This window comes from Amborella trichopoda, chromosome 5 (genome assembly GCF_054954075.1).
Source record: "Amborella trichopoda isolate Santa Cruz 75 chromosome 5, AtrichopodaSantaCruz75HAP2 v2.0, whole genome shotgun sequence".
Classification (NCBI taxonomy): Eukaryota; Viridiplantae; Streptophyta; class Magnoliopsida; order Amborellales; family Amborellaceae; genus Amborella; species Amborella trichopoda.
The window spans coordinates 14,300,858-14,320,803 of record NC_142340.1 but is presented as its reverse complement, the minus strand read 5'-3'; the positions used below and the strand labels follow the sequence as shown (position 1 = coordinate 14,320,803).

At 38.6% G+C, this 19,946-nt stretch overlaps 1 protein-coding gene across 2 annotated transcripts in view; it reads left to right on the top strand.

Annotated features, from left to right (window-relative positions):
* The first annotated feature begins 304 nt into the window (after window positions 1-304).
* LOC18421912 (uncharacterized) overlaps window positions 305-19,946 on the top strand; it is a 52,466-nt gene continuing 32,824 nt past the window's right edge. For both annotated transcript variants that reach the window (XM_006826700.4, XM_020662946.2), the window contains exons 1-4: window positions 305-2,012; window positions 7,533-7,648; window positions 11,765-11,973; window positions 18,599-18,718. In XM_006826700.4, the coding sequence (XP_006826763.1) occupies window positions 1,144-2,012; window positions 7,533-7,648; window positions 11,765-11,973; window positions 18,599-18,718 (1,314 nt within the window). In that variant the 5' untranslated portion in view covers window positions 305-1,143. The remainder of the gene's footprint in view (window positions 2,013-7,532; window positions 7,649-11,764; window positions 11,974-18,598; window positions 18,719-19,946) is intronic.

Genomic DNA, 19,946 nt, shown 5'->3' with positions numbered 1-19,946 from the left:
TAAGGATAAAGTTTCTTTAGGCCTAGGATTTATGAACACAAAATAAAGCCTCATCTCAAGTTCTTGTTCAAAATTCTTCACGATGGCTCTAAAATTGATTTCCAACACAAACAATAAAATTTAAAACTAAAAAAAGTACAGATCTTGCATATCTATAAACACTTATTTTTAAGGTGCAATGGATGGTCTAGGTGATTTGTTACAATATTCACTATTTTGAAATTTCAAATCCTAAATTGCTTTTACAGTCATAATGTTCAAGTCGAGATGATGAGTTATAAGGTGAGGCTTTATTTACTCTGATAGGGTTGCAGCCCTTTCAAACCATTTTTCAAAATCTAAACCGGTAACTAAAGCTCAGGTGGTACTGGTGCCGGTGCGACCTCAACCCCGTTCCCGAAAAGGGAAAGTTGGTTATAGAGTGCGGGAAGAGAAAGACCGATGTCAGGCAGGGAGGTTAGTAGACCGCCGCGTCGGGAGACCCAACGGAAAAGGGCCACGCCACGCCAGCGCGACACTGAAAAGATTGAAGAAATAAAATGAAATAATAAAGGTACTTACACACGGAGGAGAGAGAAAGAAAGAACCCGAAACCAGAGAGACAAAAAGAAGTGGAGAGAGAAGGGTTGACAGGAAATATAGCGAACAGGTGATGGAACCTTTTCTCTCCTGACTTATACCATTTCCCATTTTTGTGTAGAGACCTGCGATTGCTTTGATTTTTAGAGAGAGAGGGGAATCACTGCTTTTTGGTGTGATTGATTTGATGGAGGTGTGAGCCCTAGTTTTGAATCTTTTGATCTCAGGAAGGGCTCCTCTGCTCACCACTGGAAGCCCTGGTAGCATTTCCCTTCCATCCAATACTCCATAGAGAGAGAGAAAGAGAGAGGTTTTTGCTATTGATTCCGAGCTGAGATGGAATTCTGAGACCTAGTTTTCCACAGAGTGCGAGGAGTCATTTGTGATTGATTCTGAGCTGGTGTGGAATCCGAGCCCTAGTAGAGAGAGAGAGAGGGGGAAGAATCATCTGCTGGGGTGTAGGAGAGGTGTCATTTGTGAAGATACGGAGAGAGAAGAATCCCTGCAATTGCTTCCAAGCCCTGATGAGACCCTGAACCCTAATTCTCCATAGACAGGGAAAGTATGGCGGTATCCTGGGTCTTCAACGTCCTTCTGTTTGGTGCCCTCCTCATCCTCTCCTCTGGAACCCCTATCACCCTTTCTCTCTCCTCAGCCAAGCCGGCCTTCACCGCCCTCTCCTCCCAATACTCCATAATCTCTCTCTCCCCCACCCTTTCTCCTTCATCTTCCCCTTCTAATTCCCCTTCCCCATCTCCATCTCCATCTCCATCTCCATCTCCATCTCCCTCCAATACCTGTGAGATTGACCTTGAAGGCTCGGGCTCCCTCGACACTCTCTGCCGCCTCAACACCTCTCTATCTCTAAATGGCGATCTCTCCATTGTCGGCTCCGGTAGCCTTGAACTCCTCCCTGGAGTTTCTATCTCTTGCCTGATTTCAGGTTGCACAATTAGCATCAACATTTCAGGAGACTTCACACTATTCGAAAATTCGTCTGTCACAGCTGGTACAATCATAGTATCAGCTGATTCTGTGGCCCTAGCGCTGGGCTCGGGCCTGAACACTACAGGCCTGGGGGGTCAACCACCACCTCAGACGAGCGGTACCCCATTGGGGATCGATGGGGCAGGTGGAGGCCATGGGGGGAGGGGGGCATGTTGTTTGAATGAGGGGGAGGGAAAGCTTCCTGATGATGTCTGGGGTGGTGATGCATATGCTTGGTCATCGTTATCGCACCCGTGGAGTTATGGGAGTAAGGGAGGGTCGAGGAGTAGTGAGGAGGATTGTGGGGGAGGTGGCGGGGGGAGGGTGGCTCTGGAGGCAGTCAAGCTGTTGGATGTGAATGGGAGTGTTGCGACGGACGGGGGTGATGGGGGGATGAAAGGGGGTGGGGGCTCGGGAGGAAGCATAATGATCAAATCGGACAAAATGTAACTTCTTCTCCATTGTTTCTTACATTCATTCTGCGTTCCTTTTGAGTATATTATAGGATTATTGCAACTAGCTTGCATTTATTCATTCATTCTTTCTTTTGGGTACATGGATGCTCGTTCTTTTGAGTATGTGCTCCAATTATTGCAGCTAAATCATTCATTCGTTCATTCTTTTGAGCATTTGGTAGAGCCATTGTAACCGTGAGGCTGTTGAAAATATGATAATTACACTTTCATGCTTTAATCACTGCTTTAGTTTCTTTCTAGTGTGCAGTAGTGCCAACAAATTTTTATGATTTTAGCATGCTTTGGTTTCTTTCGTGCATTTGTTAGAGCCATTCGTGCATTTTAGCATGCTTTGGTTTCTAACGCGACCCACCTCCTTTACCTGGGCTTGGGACGGGTTAAGGGAAAGTTTAGGGTCCTCAACCTTTTTAGACCTAAGATATGATGGCTTTGTGTCATAAAAAAACAAAGGCCTATTTATTGAAGATCCTTTGATCTCTTTGGAAAAGGAAAAAAACAAGAATTACTTCCTTGTTTGAATGCCATAACAGATTCAAAGCTCTGGTCGGCTCATGTTGCTGATCATATTGCTTGGGTCCACTTGCTACATTCTAATCATGTTCTTCAAGTCAACATGACATCAATGAGTCCTGTCTTCCATGAATGACCATGCACATTGAGGTTGATTTTGAGCACGTTTTTTTGCTTATTCAGCATACAATGTACTTGACTCATGTTCCCTACCCTTGCTGTCTACCAACTTGTTCCCCAAGACTCATACAATTGTTCAATACAACCATGTAACTAGTGTTTGAAAACATGGTGACTCGGGCTCGGACATGCCAAAGTCACTCAAAGCCGACAGGGTACCAGATCTGGATGAAAAACCATGAGAGTCACCTCAGTCTGACCGGACTTGCCGTGTTAATTTTTACATAAACTAGGAGACTTCGGACAAGTCAAACCACGAACTCAGGCTTGAGACTGTGGCAAGTCTAGACCTCAGTCTGAATTTTAAATCATTGCTTGTGATAATTCTGGATGCCGCTTCTTGATGCATAAGGATTTTGAGAGCATTAGGATCCTTTTGCTCTTTGGCTCTACTTCTTACCTTTGTTACTTACTGCCACACTAATGGCTCGGGCTTGATGTGTACATCCTTTAATCACTGACTCGGGCTTGATATGTACATTCTTTAGTCTCCACTTTAGTTCTACGACTCCCCTATAGATAGACTGAGGACAAACTTTTCAAAACAAAGTTTGATCTTTGCCTTTTTACATAGTGATCCATTGGTTTAGTGCAAGCATTTGAATACAAGAATTTATGGAAGCTTTTGAATAGAGCAATGATTTAAAAAATGGATCGGTGACCCGGATCGGCCGCCTCAAAAACTGTGTCAGATCAGTGGATCGGCATTCTGGATCAGAGAGTTTCGGCTTAAATTTTTTTTCAAAAAATCACTTGAATTTTGTAAAAATCTAGTTTCTTATGTTTCCAAAGAAATTACGGGGATTGCTTTGTATATTTTCACTATTTCATAAAAAAATTGTGAATTTTTGAAAATATGTTTCATACTTAAGTATTTGTTGGCTACTGCATCCAGTTCATATTTAATATATATATATATTTTTTTTTTGTATTTTTATAACATTGTGACTTGTAAATATAGGGATCATGCCTACTTATCTATTTTATTTCCGTGTTTTGAAAATTGATTTATTGAATCACTTGTTTTTCACTCATAGAGTCCCCATCCAAATAAAAAATATAAAATAAAACTAAACGAAAGCGTAAATTTTTTTGGTAGTCAATGAAAGCAGAAATTTAGAACACGGAGGTTATCTTTTAAATCCCTCTAATTACATGCAAGTTTTCCACATTTTTTGGGTGCCTGAAATTTCAAAAGAAAACCGTCTTTTTGGTAATTCTAAGGGGTACGAACTGTTGCTTACTAATAAAAATGAGAAAGAAACAAAGCAAAATGAGTCTGTCATGTACATGAATTTTTATTTGCGCCGAGGTGGTTTCGTCCCGTAATGTGAAAAAAGTCCCACATCGGGGATTTAAGAGGAGCAAAGCCTCTTTAAAATGTTTGAATTGATGAAGGTGGGCGTGAGAGTTAATCACACATCACCGATCGTCAACCACCTGTCATGCTTAGCAATGATTAGCTGGCAGCCTTTGGGGTAAGTTTTTATCCATAGATTATGGGGTGGTCACTGCCCCTCTTTATAACTTTTTTTTTAAAATTGCACATGGCCCATGTTTCACATGGTACATGTTTCAAAAAGACATGGGAATCGACGATTCTATTGGGGTAAGTTTTCATGCATAGATTTTCACACAACACATATTTCAAAAATACATGGGGAATCGGCAATTCTACTGTAGCTAATCGCCAATTCGCAACAGTAGAATCGACAATCTAGAGGAGGAATCGGGCAACTCCCGATTTATGAAATGATCTGGAACGGGTAGTGCGAAATCCGATCCAGATCGGGTGATTGGAATCCGGATCACCAAAATTTTAAACCTTGGAATAGAGGAATTTAATCTTCAGTAGGGATTCATTTAAATGGATATGTTGCAGAATTAAAGTTTAATTTTAAATTTTTGGGAGAATGAAAGAGATATACCTGAAACCCTTTGAAGAGCATTGCAAATAGAGCTGTCCCATGAAGAAGATATTAGTAGTGGAGCTATTCTGTGGAAACTCCCCATGCCTTCATGGAATATCTCAATGACCACCCAGATGAGGCACTAGTACGTTTTCTTCTTTATAACTTAATTCTGCAAAACAAAAGGACTACCTTTTTTAGTATTGATTATGAAAAATCAATTTGAAGAGGCTATCAGCTTCTCAAATTTCTATTTCTTTTTAATTATTTAATAATGTTGGCCTCATCTCAAGGTTATTTCTTGGGTTGGTCTGGATTGGACTTTATACAAAACTGGAGTTGTGTCTGGGGGTGCTAGACCATTGGCAATCACCAGATCTAACATGTGGATGCCCCAGCCTTTAGGGGTCATCAAATTCAATTTCGATATGTTCTCTTTAGGCAATCAAGGCTCCTCTGGCGTGGTAGATATCTTTAGAAACCATTCAGCTGATTGCTTATTGACTTACTTGGCCCCATTGGTTGTACACATACTGAAAAATGGAGTACGAAGTGGCTCTGTTTGAGGGTGTCAAATTTCTTGGTGGCAGTTGGGTCCTCCCTTGAAGTGGAAGATGACTCTATGAAAATTATTAGATGAGCTTCAATGTAGGCCCCATGTTCCTGGTATTTGGAGTAGTTGTTCAGTTAGCCAAATTATCGCGATCAATAACTACCTACAAGTCTCATTTAAGAACTCATGGCATGATCAAATGCGGTTGGCAATGCCCTCACAAAGGAAGGTTCCTGGCAATTGCTTTGTTATTCATAGAATTCAGTCCTAATGAGGACTTTTCTTTTGTTTTTTTGGATTATTGGTCTTCCCCATTATGCACAGATACTGCTACATGCATGTTGTAAATTTCTTTATTATCAACACAAAACTCAACTTTTATGAATAAATAAATATATATTATCATCTAAAGGTTGCCAAATGGATGCTTCAACTGCCTTGAACTTTTATTTCATCCAACTGGCTTTGCACATCTTTTCATTCGCCAGCATAAACAAAATGGCGACCTATGCAAACAACATTCATCTTGCAAATGCCTTTCAATCTTTATGGTTGTAAATGGAATATAACGGCATAGTTACTAGAAAGTGGACCCTTAATCCTTTTAAATTACTGCGTAAGTGGACCCATAATCTTCAATAATGCTTATTACCTGTGCATCATCCATCGTGAACTTTGTTATCCTTAAAGGCTCTTTTGCCTTCATTGACATTCCCTCTACCTATATTCTCGATGAATCTTAGAGAACCTTCTTGAATATCTTGTCTCAGCTACCATCACAATGCTTACAGGGTGAATGGCACCAACTATAGACCTCCATGAACCCTTAAAATTTGTGCTATAAAAATAGCTAATCAACTCTTAAAATTTGTGCTATAAAAATAGCTAATCAACTTTTCTTGTGAAATAGCATAATATATATATGCAAGTTAACCAGTTTTAAAAAAATAAAAATAAAAATAAAAAAGTACATAAATAAATAAATAAATAAATACACACACACGCACACACATATGTATATATATATATGGGTTATGTCAGGGTGCTTACACTATGGAGTAATTTATCATTGTACTCAACAATTTTGGATACTTCTATACCCTTGTTTTGTACATGGAGAATTTTTTTAATAAGGAATTTTTGGTCATTAGGAGGGCATGATGTCATCCAATTGGGTGTGACATCACCCACATGGAACACACTAGTGGCATTTAATGCTCTATGTGGGTAATGTCACACCCACCCCATGTGGATGACATCACGCCCTGACCAAAATACCCTTATTAAAAAATTCTTCATGTATAAAAAAGGGTATAGAAGTGTCCAAAATTATTGAGTACAATGATAAATTGCTGCATACTGTGAGCATCTTAACATAACCCTATATGTATATACAAGTCTTAGAAACGCCATGGGGTGAAAGTGTATGGTGCTTTCGCCCTACAACGGCTCTACTCTTGTAGAGCTGTTGCGGTTTTGCCTGACAAGTCGCAATGGCTCCACGAGAGCCATTGCGTTTTCGTGTGAAAAATCGATCATACCGAACCTAGTGCGGTCGATTTTTCCATGTTGTCCGAAAAAATTGGACGGCGCTGAGCCTATGGGCAAAGACACTGTTCATTTTTGCCCATAGGCGTTGCTTAGTGGCTTCCTATATATGCATATAAATGTATGTACAAACACTTGTAAATCTTTAATGAGTCATGAATAAATACAAAATACACCCATATAGACACTAATATGCATTTATACTAATACATCTGGGATGGCAGTCATTTGTACAGGACTTTGCATGCTTAAACTATTCACAATTGTTGTGATCATTTGACCAATGCTACTAATGATATCGATAGTTGTGTCTAGTGTTCCACTGTTCCATAATCTTGACCTTCACATTTATGTGTACCTTGGGTCATGCCTATGTTGTAAACATGATAATCCTAAGGTGCTTACTGGTTCTCTCAGTCTTTTTTAAGCCAACTGTTACTATGTGATATGCTGTAACTTTAAGATTATTGTCACCATCACTATACCAATAGACATCCGATTGGGTAAATAAAATGGTAGAGATTATCCTTGTTCAGGATTCTCTTCCATAATAAAGATGTACGCTTGAGGCACGGTATGTATGATGCCTTTAAGGTGATATGGGGATACATTTGCATGCACACACATGTAAATTGATCCAAATAAGTACATATACGATATTGCCGGAATGATGCTTCTTATGGGATAGATGGTATAGTTGTGGGGTTACGAAATTGACGGCGCATGTGTGTTTTCATCTATTGAAAAAGTACCTTTTGATTTCTTCTATTTTTTGTCCCTTTTGAGCAGGAAGGGAAGTGGAAAGATAAGTGCCTCTGGTGGTAATGGTTGGGCAGGAGGAGGTGGTGGAAGAGTTGCTATACATGTTTACAGCAGGCATGATGACCCCGAAATTTTGGTTCATGGTGAGCTTAAAATGTTCTCTTCTTTAGTGGTTGATGGCGGACTTCCTTGAATTGTCATTTTAGCAGTTTGAAACTTTGAATGGAAATGAATTCATTCTTCTAATGGTTATTCAGTTTTCCCATAATATTGAACATGCGCATGGTGTCTTTTTATTTTATTTTATTTTATTTTTTAATTTGAATTTTTTTCTTGATAATCAACTGTGAATCGTTTTTGCTAAGGTGTATCTATCATCAATTTATACCTAGAGGCCAGACAGACTGAGACATACAAATTTTTTTTTTTTTGGAAAGCGGGGGAGGGGGAAGTAAGAGAGACAACCTAAAGAACAAAAAGTAGACTGAGTAACAGAGCCTCGCTACTATAAATAATAAACCTCTCTAACAATGCTTTGACGATCAAAAAAAAAAAGGAAAAAAATGTAGAAGAAAACGAAAACATTAGTCCCTATTTTATTCTTGTTTGGCCAATAGATATGCTCCAGCATGGGCCTTCCTGAAAATGTTTTCTGAAAGATATTTCATTGGAAGCAATATCTCGTCAAATTGTCTACATCCTCCATGGAAATTTCTTGTTATCTCTAGCCTATCCTTTCACTTTCAGGAAATCCCTATCAACAATAAATGGTCCAAAGAATTAAAGTATGATCTTCTGATGAGCCTCACTTTCTGCCTCTCTATCATCACCAATACCTGCTGGTCCTGAGTAGTTAATGTCGTATTACCTGAGTTATCTAACAATACAACCCAACCCTCTGCAACAAGGTTGCCATAATAACTACCATCAAATTTCAAAATTCAGCTTAAGTATGCCCTCTGGTAAGTGACCTTGTCACTATTGGCCAGTTCTTGTTGATCACTAATACTCAATCTGTCATAAAGTCTTGCATCTTAAATTATTTTCTACTCAGAGTTGAAAACCTGGACTTGGGCTCGGACTAGCCAGGGTCTCAAGCCTGAGTCATCAGTCTGACGCGATGGGAGTTCGTGTAAAACTTACACAGTAGGTCCAGGACCTGGTCAAACTCTGGGCTAGTCTCAGGGTTTTTGACTGGGAATGGGCACTCTGATAGATCAGAGCGACTTGGACAGGTCCTAGCCCTAATCACTGAGTTTTTTGAATCACTGCTGTAACTCCTCTCTCACATGAGCCCAATTTTTTTTTGAATCACTGCTTTAACACATCTCTAGCAAGAGCCTATAAAATGACTAACACGAGTCGTCGCTGCTACCTCATCCTGACTTCTCCTCCTATCGGTAAAAAAAGAGCATTGCATTCTTTTCACCTCTATAATATATGGCCTTTTGGGTTGGGAAGCTACCATCTCCCACGCGTTATGCTGGTCAATGGATGCCGACATCATCCAAGAAGACCGCACAGGTTTAGAAATAAGCTCCCATCTGTTGTTTGGCAAATTTACAATGAACGAGAAAACGGGCTACTCTTTCCTCCACCACCAATGTATGGAACATGTTGGGAGGAGGCACCAATGCTAGAGGTGATCTTCCATGAGAAATCTTTATCTCCCCACTAGGGGACCATCTGAGGAAAGAAGGCTGATCTAGTTTTGAGCTCTATTGATGCATGCTTTGAGTTCTAGTCTTTGAGCTTTGTTGTTGTAGAATTATCTGCAGTTATCTCCATCGTTATATTGTTAAAAGGAAGGCCTTCATCATTCTCCTCTCCCTTTCTGGGTCTAATGCACTCTATTGCTTGTAAGAGTACCATGAAGGCCTTCTTCATTCTCCTCTTCCTTTCTGGGTCTAATGCACTCTATTGCTTGTAAGAGTACCATGAAGGCCTTCTTCATTCTCCTCTTCCTTTCTGGGTCTAATGCACTCTATTGCTTGTAAGAGTACCATGGCATTGTTCATTTTTTAATGGAACAAATTACTAGATCTTGAACCTCCTTGGAACCCTTTCCTGGGACAGGTTGCTTCTCCTAGCAAGAAAAAAATCCCTATCCTTTATTTAAAGGAAAAAGCTTATATAAAGGTGAGGCCCTGAACAATCAAATTAAGATGCACCTAAATAATTTACTAAAAGGGGGTGTTTCAATGTTAAAAAGCCCTCAATTCGATCATCTCGACCTCAAGATGTATGTGAAGTCTTTGAGATAGTGCATCTTGTTATGTATTATTTGGATCGTCAATTTTCAAGTGTTCATAGATCTGCTTGACGTACACTATTTTTTAATTTTATAATTGGATATGAAAATAAATTTTCTGGCCATCACAAAATTTCTTATACTGAAACAACATGTTTCGGTTCTATTTGAAGCTGCGCCTTACTTTGGTTGGTTAGGACCTCAGCCTTATACAAACCACACCCTTATTTAAAAGAATAACATTCTTATTTTTTAATGTAAGTGTACATGTATATAATAGAAGAGGGGATGGTAATTCGTCATTGGGTGGCAGTCTCCCCAATCCTATAATGAAGGGAAGGTGAGGCTGCAGCACTACATCCCACTCATCAAATGTGTTACCCGCCCTATTGTTCTAAAGTCCTTATGGTTGAGTGACCATGCACACCATCAATGACCTGAACCTGCCCTTACTTCCTCCACTGGCATAAGACATGAAATAGGTAGTTAGAAAAACCTTTAGTTAAGGTGTAGTTCTAGGTTTTCATTGCACATGCTGACTTTCTCTGTTGTTAATAGAAGTTACAGGATGTTATATTTTACAGTTTATGTGCATTTTTGATGAGTTTTAGATACTGAGCATAGTAGTATATTTATTAGCTACATTTCTACATGATTTTCTGGAGGCAGATTGATGTATAAGTAGTGAAAGTCTTTGATTTTATGGCAGTTGGTCATTTTTGAACTTGATACTTCTATGCCTACATTTTATTTTGTGAAAACTGTATTATGCATCCATATTCCCTTCTATCCTTCCAACAATGACCATGCAGTTGCCATCTGTTACCTGGAGTTCAAGTGGTTCGTGGATTCAATTTATGTGATTGGAAAATTAGGGCAAACTCTTGATTCTCCCTCACTAGCAAAATATTTATTGGTAAACCTGTGGTAACTAAGGAAAGACTTTTTCCTGTATAGTTTTTAGAGCTAAAAATGCCTTGTCAGCCTTTTAGTATATTAGAATTGGTCTCCTGGTTCAGTGGTTATTGTGGTTCTGAACAAGCCACAGATAAATGGTCCTGTTTTCTCCCTGGTTTTCTACCCATGGAGAACTGTTGAATATTTGTGATAAAGAATGTGAGTGAAAACTGCAGCACGTTGGTTTTGGGTTCTAATTCCAGCTTATCCACTTGAAAAAAGTTTTTTAAGTATGGCAGTTTTTGTATGTTGTGAATGATTTGTCAAATGCTATTTGATGTCTATGGAAAAAGGTGGTGTCATAATCCAGATGATTTTCAACCTGTGGGATACTTCTAATGTTGTCCTTGCTCTGTCTTGGTGCTAATGCTCTATCATATTGAAGAAAAAATTTCAAAATGCCTTATTGGATGTAAGTCCTTTTTTTTTTTTTGCTTCTGATTTGTAACTGTAGTTTCATTTATCAGAGAATGAGATATACATGTATATTCATTTTACAGAAATTGAGTTTATCGAGAATATGAACACAAACAATGAAAAGTTGCCAAGCTATCAGTTTAAATTCAGAACTGGTTTCGTTTTCCTTTTTATTTTGAGATGAAATTGATATGAAGTTCATTGCCTATACTCATAATTTTCTGTTAAAGGAAAATAACAATTTTTTTTTTATTTGAAACTTTTCTGTAATTTTTACTTGAATGTACTTCTGGAAATCAATTGGAATTTTGAAATTAGATTATGTTTGGGAACTCGGTCAAAAAGAAGCAAACGTGCCGCTTTAAATTCAGAAATGGTTGAATTCAATTATGTATATTTATGTGTTAAGTCATCTAATATATCTTTGGAAGGGATCGGATTCTCTCTGTCACTTCTGCTTCATATTCTATTTCTTGGTTGCGTGGTTTGTCTCCCAAGGTGATCTCACTGTTGATTGTGGACCCCATTTTTTGGACATGACTTTTTATGAGTTTTAATGATTTTGAAGTTTCCACTAGAATGCATGAGAGTGTCAAAAGTCTTCATAATTTCACAACCACCTTAAATGTTGCAGGAGGAATGAGCCGTGGATGTCCAGAAAATGCGGGTGCTGCGGGGACTCTTTATGATTGTCTTCCTCGAACTCTCTTTGTTAGCAATAATAACATGACAACTCAGACTGACACTCTTCTGTTGGATTTTCCTAATCAGCCCTTATGGACTAATGTCTATGTCAAAAACCTTGCCAAAGTGGTTGTTCCACTGCTTTGGAGCCGTGTGCAGGTTTGTTATAGATTTGACTCTTCACGACATAGGACTTTACTTTTAGTTTGCATTTTATGGTAAATTTGCTGTTGATCTCTATTTAAGGGTTGGTACATTTTGGACCTAAATCCTGTGTTCCTTTTTATCTTGATGTGGAATGACAAGTCTCCAGGAAGTGAGCTATTTGTTCTTTGGTTAGCTGTTTTCTGTTTCCTTATTTCTCTGCTTTTAATATGTGAGGATATTTTTATTTATGATGCGTGGCTTGGTAGTAGATGCCATGTTTGTGGCTATTGCATTTGTACTTGTTCTATAGTTAGGATGTGTATGAATCCCACTATGAAGATCATCATTGTCATTCGAGCCTTATTCCAATTATTTGAGGTCGGCTAACCACACTATGAAGATATGGTTCTTATTTTGAACTTAACGATATTGTGACTCTTATATATCTTTTATTTTTGATGTATATTCTATTGCCTTCTATTTCAACCCTGCTTCTTCTTGCATATGCTTCAAGATAAATTTTTTTCAAGAAGTCAAGTTAATATCAATTAGTATAATAGTCAACTTATTAAAAAAACAAAAGAATTAGTATTAGTTAAACTTTTGAAAGTTGGAAGATAAAAAAAGATTGACTCAATGTTGTCAAATTCGCTTCGCTTCAGCCGAAGCATTTGGATTTTAGGCCTAGACCGAAGGGAATCGAAGCCTGGTGTTGCCGCTTTGGTCAGATTCGGGTCGCTTCAGGCAGATTCGGGTCTGCTTTGGGCTGAAGCTTCGGCTTCTTCAGCCTAAGCAAAGAAATATCTGGATAAAAGAATTTTTATTTATTTTAATTTTTTTTTGTAATTTATTTCTACTTTTTTATTATTAATATATATTTTATGTATCAATATCTAATTTATTTATATTAAATTTTTATAAAAGTCCAAAGTCTTCCCCGAATAGGCTGAAGCACTAAATTGCTTCATTTTTCCCACCAAACTGAAGAAGACTTTGAAGCGAATCTGACAACATTGGATTGACAATGGTTCTTAAACGTATTGCAACAGTTTTGTTTGTGGATTTGGCATTTTGAGATAGTTATCCTTAGACCAAACTCTTTTTTGTGCAAGCTGAGTATCATCGGAATCACATTAATTCATTTCGATGGGCATGTAAATCATGCAAGGCTGTAAATTTAGTATTCCAAAGAGACAATGGTAAAGGATACTCCATGTCTTAGGAAATTATCAGTTTTTACAGTAATATGGGATGCTTGCTTGGAAAAATTATCTTTTTGATAGTTTGATATCCTTTTCCATAATTCTATGGTTTTATTGCATTTAGACCTTCCTTATGTGTATAGATATCGTTGGGCGATTTTTGATTCTGAAATTGAAAACCTTGGGTTTTCAGTAAACATGAACAATAGGAAACTTGATAAGGATTAGCTTTTAATCGTTGTCTCTATTAACTAATGAATAAATTGATAAGGATTAAGGATTAACTGTTAAGCCTTGTTGCTTTTAACTATGGACAATATCGAAGGCTTAATTGGCAGTGCTTGCCTGAGTTCTCTCCACTTGACATAAATCAATGAATATTGGAGCCTCTGGATCACCAGTTCATTGAATACCTTCTTTTACTACTGAGTGTAATACATCTAATTGTAGCACTGAATAAAATGAAGGGTGTGGTTTGCATAAGGTTGCAACCTTAAACAATCAAATTAAGGTGTACCTCCAAACTTTGTCATGAGATGCAATTTTGGTGTCAAAGATTCTTAGGATGGTGCAAAAATCTATTTTTATCTTTACTTGTAAAATTTTAAACTCCAAAAATGGTTCAAATCAAGTAGATCTATAAACGCATGAAAAATCGTAAAAATGGACGGTCCAGATAATTTGTTGCAAGATGTAATATTTTTAGACTTGAAATGTCTTTTTTTCTCCATATCTATATATCTCGATGTCGAGATCATCTATTCGATGCTTTTACAGCATTAAACAACCTTTTTCGAAGAATTTTAGAGGTGCACCTCATTGTACATTTTAAAGTGCCAACCTCATATAAATTTTTTTCTAAATGAAAGGCCAAATCTAGCTTCCAAAGGGAATGATGAAGTTGAAAACAATTGAATTAAAAGCGAAAAAGGGGAGGATGGTTTTACTTGTTATAATAATAGGAGTTGCATAACAAAACCATGAATTTGAGTGGAATCAATTCCTAATATACTGGAGAAAAGTATGAGATGCCTGGTTAGAGGGGGGTGGGTGGGTATAATGGTTTTGAAATGTTCAAATTTAATATTTCTATTTTGACATTTTTCTTAAAAAATGAAAATATTTGAGTTTTGGTTTTGGCTCATACTGAATTGGTACTGAGTTGTAGATGTCTGAAAGATGACTTTAATGCAATGATTTTATTGCAGTTTCACTGATTGGCATAAGCTAATAGAGTTCTACATCTAGTTCTGCATAATGTCTGGTATGGTATCAGACAGACAGTGGTGGTTATTTGTTGTTGTAGCTGCTGCTAGTGTTTAAAACACAGGAATCAGTGCTGTTTGAGACACTAGCAAGGGTGACTTGTCTTCTGTTTTCAGAGGGAGTAAGACCCAAACCGTAAAAGGAAAAAAAGGAGAAAATATGAAAATTTCTATAAGTATATTCTGTTAGTTCTCAAAAAATCCATGACATTATCATGTATTTGATGAAATTTTCAAAATTTATCAATACTAAGATGTTTTATCTGTCTGAATGTAGACATTTATTTCACAATCCAAAATGAAGTGCATAACTGTAAGGCGTTTAATGGAAGCACTTCAAAATAATAAATAAGTAATAGTACACAATCTGAAGTCAATATGAATGACGAGGCTCAACCCTGATCACTGTCACCTTGAGTATATTCAAATTGGTTGAGGAACACGATTTGAGGAACAAGTTTGTCAGGTGGGGAACTTGGGAACCTATTTCTAACCCATGACCTCGAGCACCATCATCCTAAACATATTTATATCGCTTGAGGAATGAGTCTGTTAGTTGTGGAACTTGGTACCCCCTCGTAATCCAAAGTCCTCAATGTTAGTACATACCTTGTGCTTGCGCCTGCCTTGCTGCTCAGGCTCGGACTCAGGCACCCTTGGGTCACCACCATCCTTTATCAGTGGCTTCATCATCATCTCCTGCATCGTCTTCTGCATCTCCCACTCTCTTTAAATTATAGTTTCCCTATACTTGTTCACCTCCTCCAATGTTTCCCTGCTAATTTGCACCTCCTTCCTTAGCCTTGCTTATGTGGCCCATCTCTTCTTCTGATGCCCTCCTCGTATTAAGATTTATCTCCTTCATTTCTACCAATCACCCACCCCTCAGCTAGATCCTCCATAAATACATGATCCAAGTTCATTGAGTCATAGTCCATAATTCCACATCTTCTCTACTCAGCTATTGCTTTCAGATGCTGGTCACATCTGAGGCAATCATCTTCTTGAGCCTGATTATGGCCTCCAAATGGATTCCATGGACAAGAATGAGGTTACAAAGGGTGTGATGCCTAGCCTAATCTGCTCCTTCCCATTATTGTGCCGATTCATCAAGGCTAGGATGTTGGAATCGTTGTCTATAAACTTCGTGATAGTCTTTCCTTATCCGGAATGTGTTTCATGCTCTTGAGCTTTCCAATATCTTTGAAGATGAGATCAATGGTCTGGGCTGCACAGGGTCCATGCCAATTTCTTCATTAACTTCTTCCCTACACCGGTGCAGTTTTACACTGGTGCAGTTCACCTTATGATCAATTAGAACTTGAATTACATACTCCTCACCCATTTGCCTCACCACTAACCAACAAACTACAAAGGGCTTGCATTCACTGCTCCTGTGGCATCTACCTTGTGTAGAACACTGTCCCCTGCCAACAAGCCATCGTGAAATTAGAGAAGTTCTCCCTTTCATATCCTTTGAGCCATAAATACATGATTGTGACCCCTGTTCTCTTCCACAATTCCATGGAACAGTTCCACTGTCCCCGTGGAACTGACTTCCCTCAGTCACTTCCTCATCTAAAAAGAGCCCATGAAGTTCATATTTAGTGGGGGCCTTAACTATAGGTCTTACATTAGCAATAATGGAGATCATCTGTGCATGATACTCTCTATTGGCTGTGTTGAAGAGCATCGCAACATCGTAAAACCACTTCGCTATGGTGTTACATACACGTTTCCATGTTGATTTGGTAAAGCTCAGCTTGATGCTCATCTGCTCATGTGAAGGCCCAGAAAGGTAAGGGCCAATTCAACCCTATAAAAGCAGCAAGGTCGAGTTCCCAAAAAAAAAAAAAAAAGCAGCAAAGGTTGGTTGGCTAAGTGCGCCCAGCAAGACCCAGTGATCCTTGCCTCCCAGCCCATGCTTCTTGTGCCACACCCCTTTCCACCTAATTGGTACTCTGAATAATACTAGGAGCACATGCCTCTTATCCGCAGCAATGTGGTTTGAGGTAGCCTGTACTGAGGACTCCTTGTACCACTAGTGATGGCCCCAGAGGTAACTCCCTGTACCACTCTGTTGACGAGCATATCCTTCAATTTTACCCCCTCACAAGCATGAGTTGGGCCTCAAACTCCTCATCCTCTAATTGGTTGCTAATCTCCTCAGTCATCTTCTGTTGGGGAACCTTTTTTTCCTTGTAGTGATAATAGCCAACATTTATTTCCTCACTACTTGTGTTACATTGAGCATGGAACGACCTCACCTCTCACCGTCACTAAAAGTGTTTGATATTGCCACTCACCTTCTTTTCACAAAAAAGAGGCTTTATTTCTTACATTCGGATGTGCTCTGACCCTATTACTGTGGCTGGAGGCTCCTCTTTAGGCTGTGGCCTACTTCTAAAAGTCTGCAATAGAAGGCTTAAAACCTACATCAACAAAATAAAACAAAAAACCAGCAAACATTTTAATGTAAAAAATTACTTGTTCCCAATTTTTGGTAAAATAAACATTAATTCCTCTGAAAATAATATTGAGAGAGCATTATAATGCACAAAAAATTGGGGGAAAAAGTAATGTTTTAACTCAAACTGAATGTGTTTGGCTCGGGATTTGCATCTCTAAAGCCGTAACACACAGGAATACATGTAAACAAGAAATATCAGTTAGCGTTAAAAAAAAAAAACGAGAGATATCATTTAGGAAAAATAGAAAATAATGACCAGAGTAAATAAAACAAAAAAAATAAACAAATGATTCCTGAATAATCACAAAAAATTCTTGAATATTCAAGAATAGACAAGGGGAAATGATACAAAAATATAATTATAGGAAATGCTAAATAAAAAAATGTCTTTTTTCCTGAGTTTGTAGAGGCGAATAAATTTTGAAATCAAAGAAAAATGTCATGATCTAACTGTTGACCAGCTATAGCTTGATCTAACTAAAATAGGGCCTTAATTTACTGGCACTATATTATTTTAAATCGATATATTGTCGATCAATGAAAAATGAGCAACAAAAAATGAAATCTACACAAACCAAATACCTATTGTAGATCGACCCTAAGACTCTAAAAATAAACATGGGAGATGTTGGGTTTACACTGCAAATCAATGAGATTGGAGTTGATATTCAACAAAACCCCCAATTTTTGGACTCTTTTGTTTTCAAGAAAAATGGGTTTGATTCACAAAAATTGTGATGGATCTTGAATTTCATCCAAAATTGGCTACGAGGCTGAAATTGTCCCAAATGAGCCTGGATCAAAGATATAGACAAAATAAAATAAAATCAGATGAATAACTTTTGGGGTTTATATCTGACAGGGCTATTCCCCTAGAATCGCTCTAAATGAGAGAGACGCCCGAGTCCATATAGTTAACCGGGCTGTTTTCTATAGTGAATAAACTGGTTCTAGACAACCCGGGCCATTCCTGGTTCAGGACTATCCGACTAGGGACCTAGGGGTCTGAGCCACTTGGATGATTCCAAGTCAGCTCGCCGATTTTTTGATCACTGGATGCAACATAGACTATGCTCTGTTTGGACACCCGCATTGAATAGTTCCCCAAAGTTCAAATTTGATAGTAGTTCATTAGCAACTTGTACTGTAGTTGATGTGTATAGGACTCATTTTGCATGTCTTTCAGCAGTCCTTATGAAACCATGACGCGTCGTCTACTTGGGAGAGATTCCTCTTTAGCAAGTTAAGGACCTTCATGACATCCCATTTGGATTTCTTTGTTTGTGGACGGTTTTGCTCATTGTTAATTGTTGGTCCCATAGGCTGTTGAATAACTCGTGGCAGCTAGCTTATGTGGTGGAAGAGATTTTCTTAGTAGATTCCTTTTTTTTTTTTTTTTTTGAAATTTTCCTTAGTGGATTCCTTTGGTGCTGTTTCTCTCTCATTTATGATAATGAGTCTGTTAAGATGTTGGATTGGCTAGCAAAGCAGGCCATGTCCATCATTGGGATGGATGCTATGACCTAGTTCGATGCCCTTTTTTCCTTGTCTTTTTCTGTTTCTCCTTATATATGACTTTTTTTGTCTTTGATTCTTGATTACAATTTGATTTATGCTTAAATTGTTTTATATTCTGTTTCATTAGAGATTTTGTAAGCATGTCTAATTGCCATGGTGTATTCTTATTTCGTACTAAACAGGTCCAGGGACAACTAAGTTTACTACATGGCGGAAGTCTCAGCTTTGGACTGACTCACTATCCTTTTTCAGAGTTTGAGCTTATGGCTGAAGAACTTCTTATGAGTGATTCAGTAATTAAGGTAAGGGCCTTGTTGTTTGTTTCCTTTTTTTCTTTTGCCACGGTAAAGAGCTGGTTTTGAGTTTATTGGTGTTGTTGTAGTTGTGCTTATATGGTGTTTTTAGTGGGTATGTGGTTATGCGTCAAGAAATTGCTGTGAGTGAAATTCCTTCTTTCTGAGTCTGAAGTTAGAACGACCCTTCTCTGAGAGTGAAATTAGGAATGCTGCGGCTGAACTCGCACAAAGCAAAGTCCCTGGTCTCGACGGTTTTCCCTAGCCATCTTCCACCAGTCTGGAACTTGGTCGCGTCAGACTCTCTAGCTTTCTTCCACCATTTCTATGAAAGAGGCTGGATCCATAAAGGCATAAATTCTACTTTTTTCTCCCTCCTACCTAAGATAAGATGCAAAAAGAAAAAGAAAAAAAAGAAAAGGATTTTCGGCCAATCAGCTTACTAGATTCCATCCAAGGTCCTCACCTCCATACCAAAGCCGGTGCTTAGCAATGTCATTTCCACAACACAGTCGAGTTTGCTTGCTGAAAGGTAGATTCTTGATGGTGCTCTTTTGGCACATGGAGCATCCATTCTACGTAACAGTTGGGGAGGCAGGGTTTAGCAATCAAGCTTGATTGGAAAAAGGTTACAACCATATAGATTCGTCAATTTTTGACATATCTTGTCTAAAGTGGGTTTTGGCTCCAAATGGAGAATTTGGATCCAGGGATACATTTTCTAATCCCAGTTTCTCGGTCCCAATTAATGGCTCGCTGGAAGGCTTCTTTTCGGTCTCAAGGGTTTAGACCAATGTGATCCCCTCTCCCCCGTCTTGTTTGTTATTATAGGATAACTCTTCTCAGAGCCATTACCAGGCTCTACGAGAGAACCAGAGATGGCCCACTTATCAGCGACCTCTTCTACACAGATGACACTGTAATCTTCTGCGAAGCCTGTCCCACCCAGTTGGACAATCTTTGGCTGTTTCTCCGGAGCTTTGAACTGGCATATGTTTAGTCTAAAATGTTGGGAATTTGGCCTAACATTTGGCCTGTGGAAATTTTCTTCTACGCAACCCTTCTGCCTCCTCCTCTGCCTATCTCCTACTCAAAATTTCAGCCTCTGTGGCCCACAAGGTCCAACTTGACCCATGGCAGGGTGTTGACTGGTGTTCAACTCCTAAGGAGGGGGCTGCAGCTACCCAGCCACTGTGTCATGGGCCTTCAAGAGGAAGAAACTGTTGGCCATCTCTTG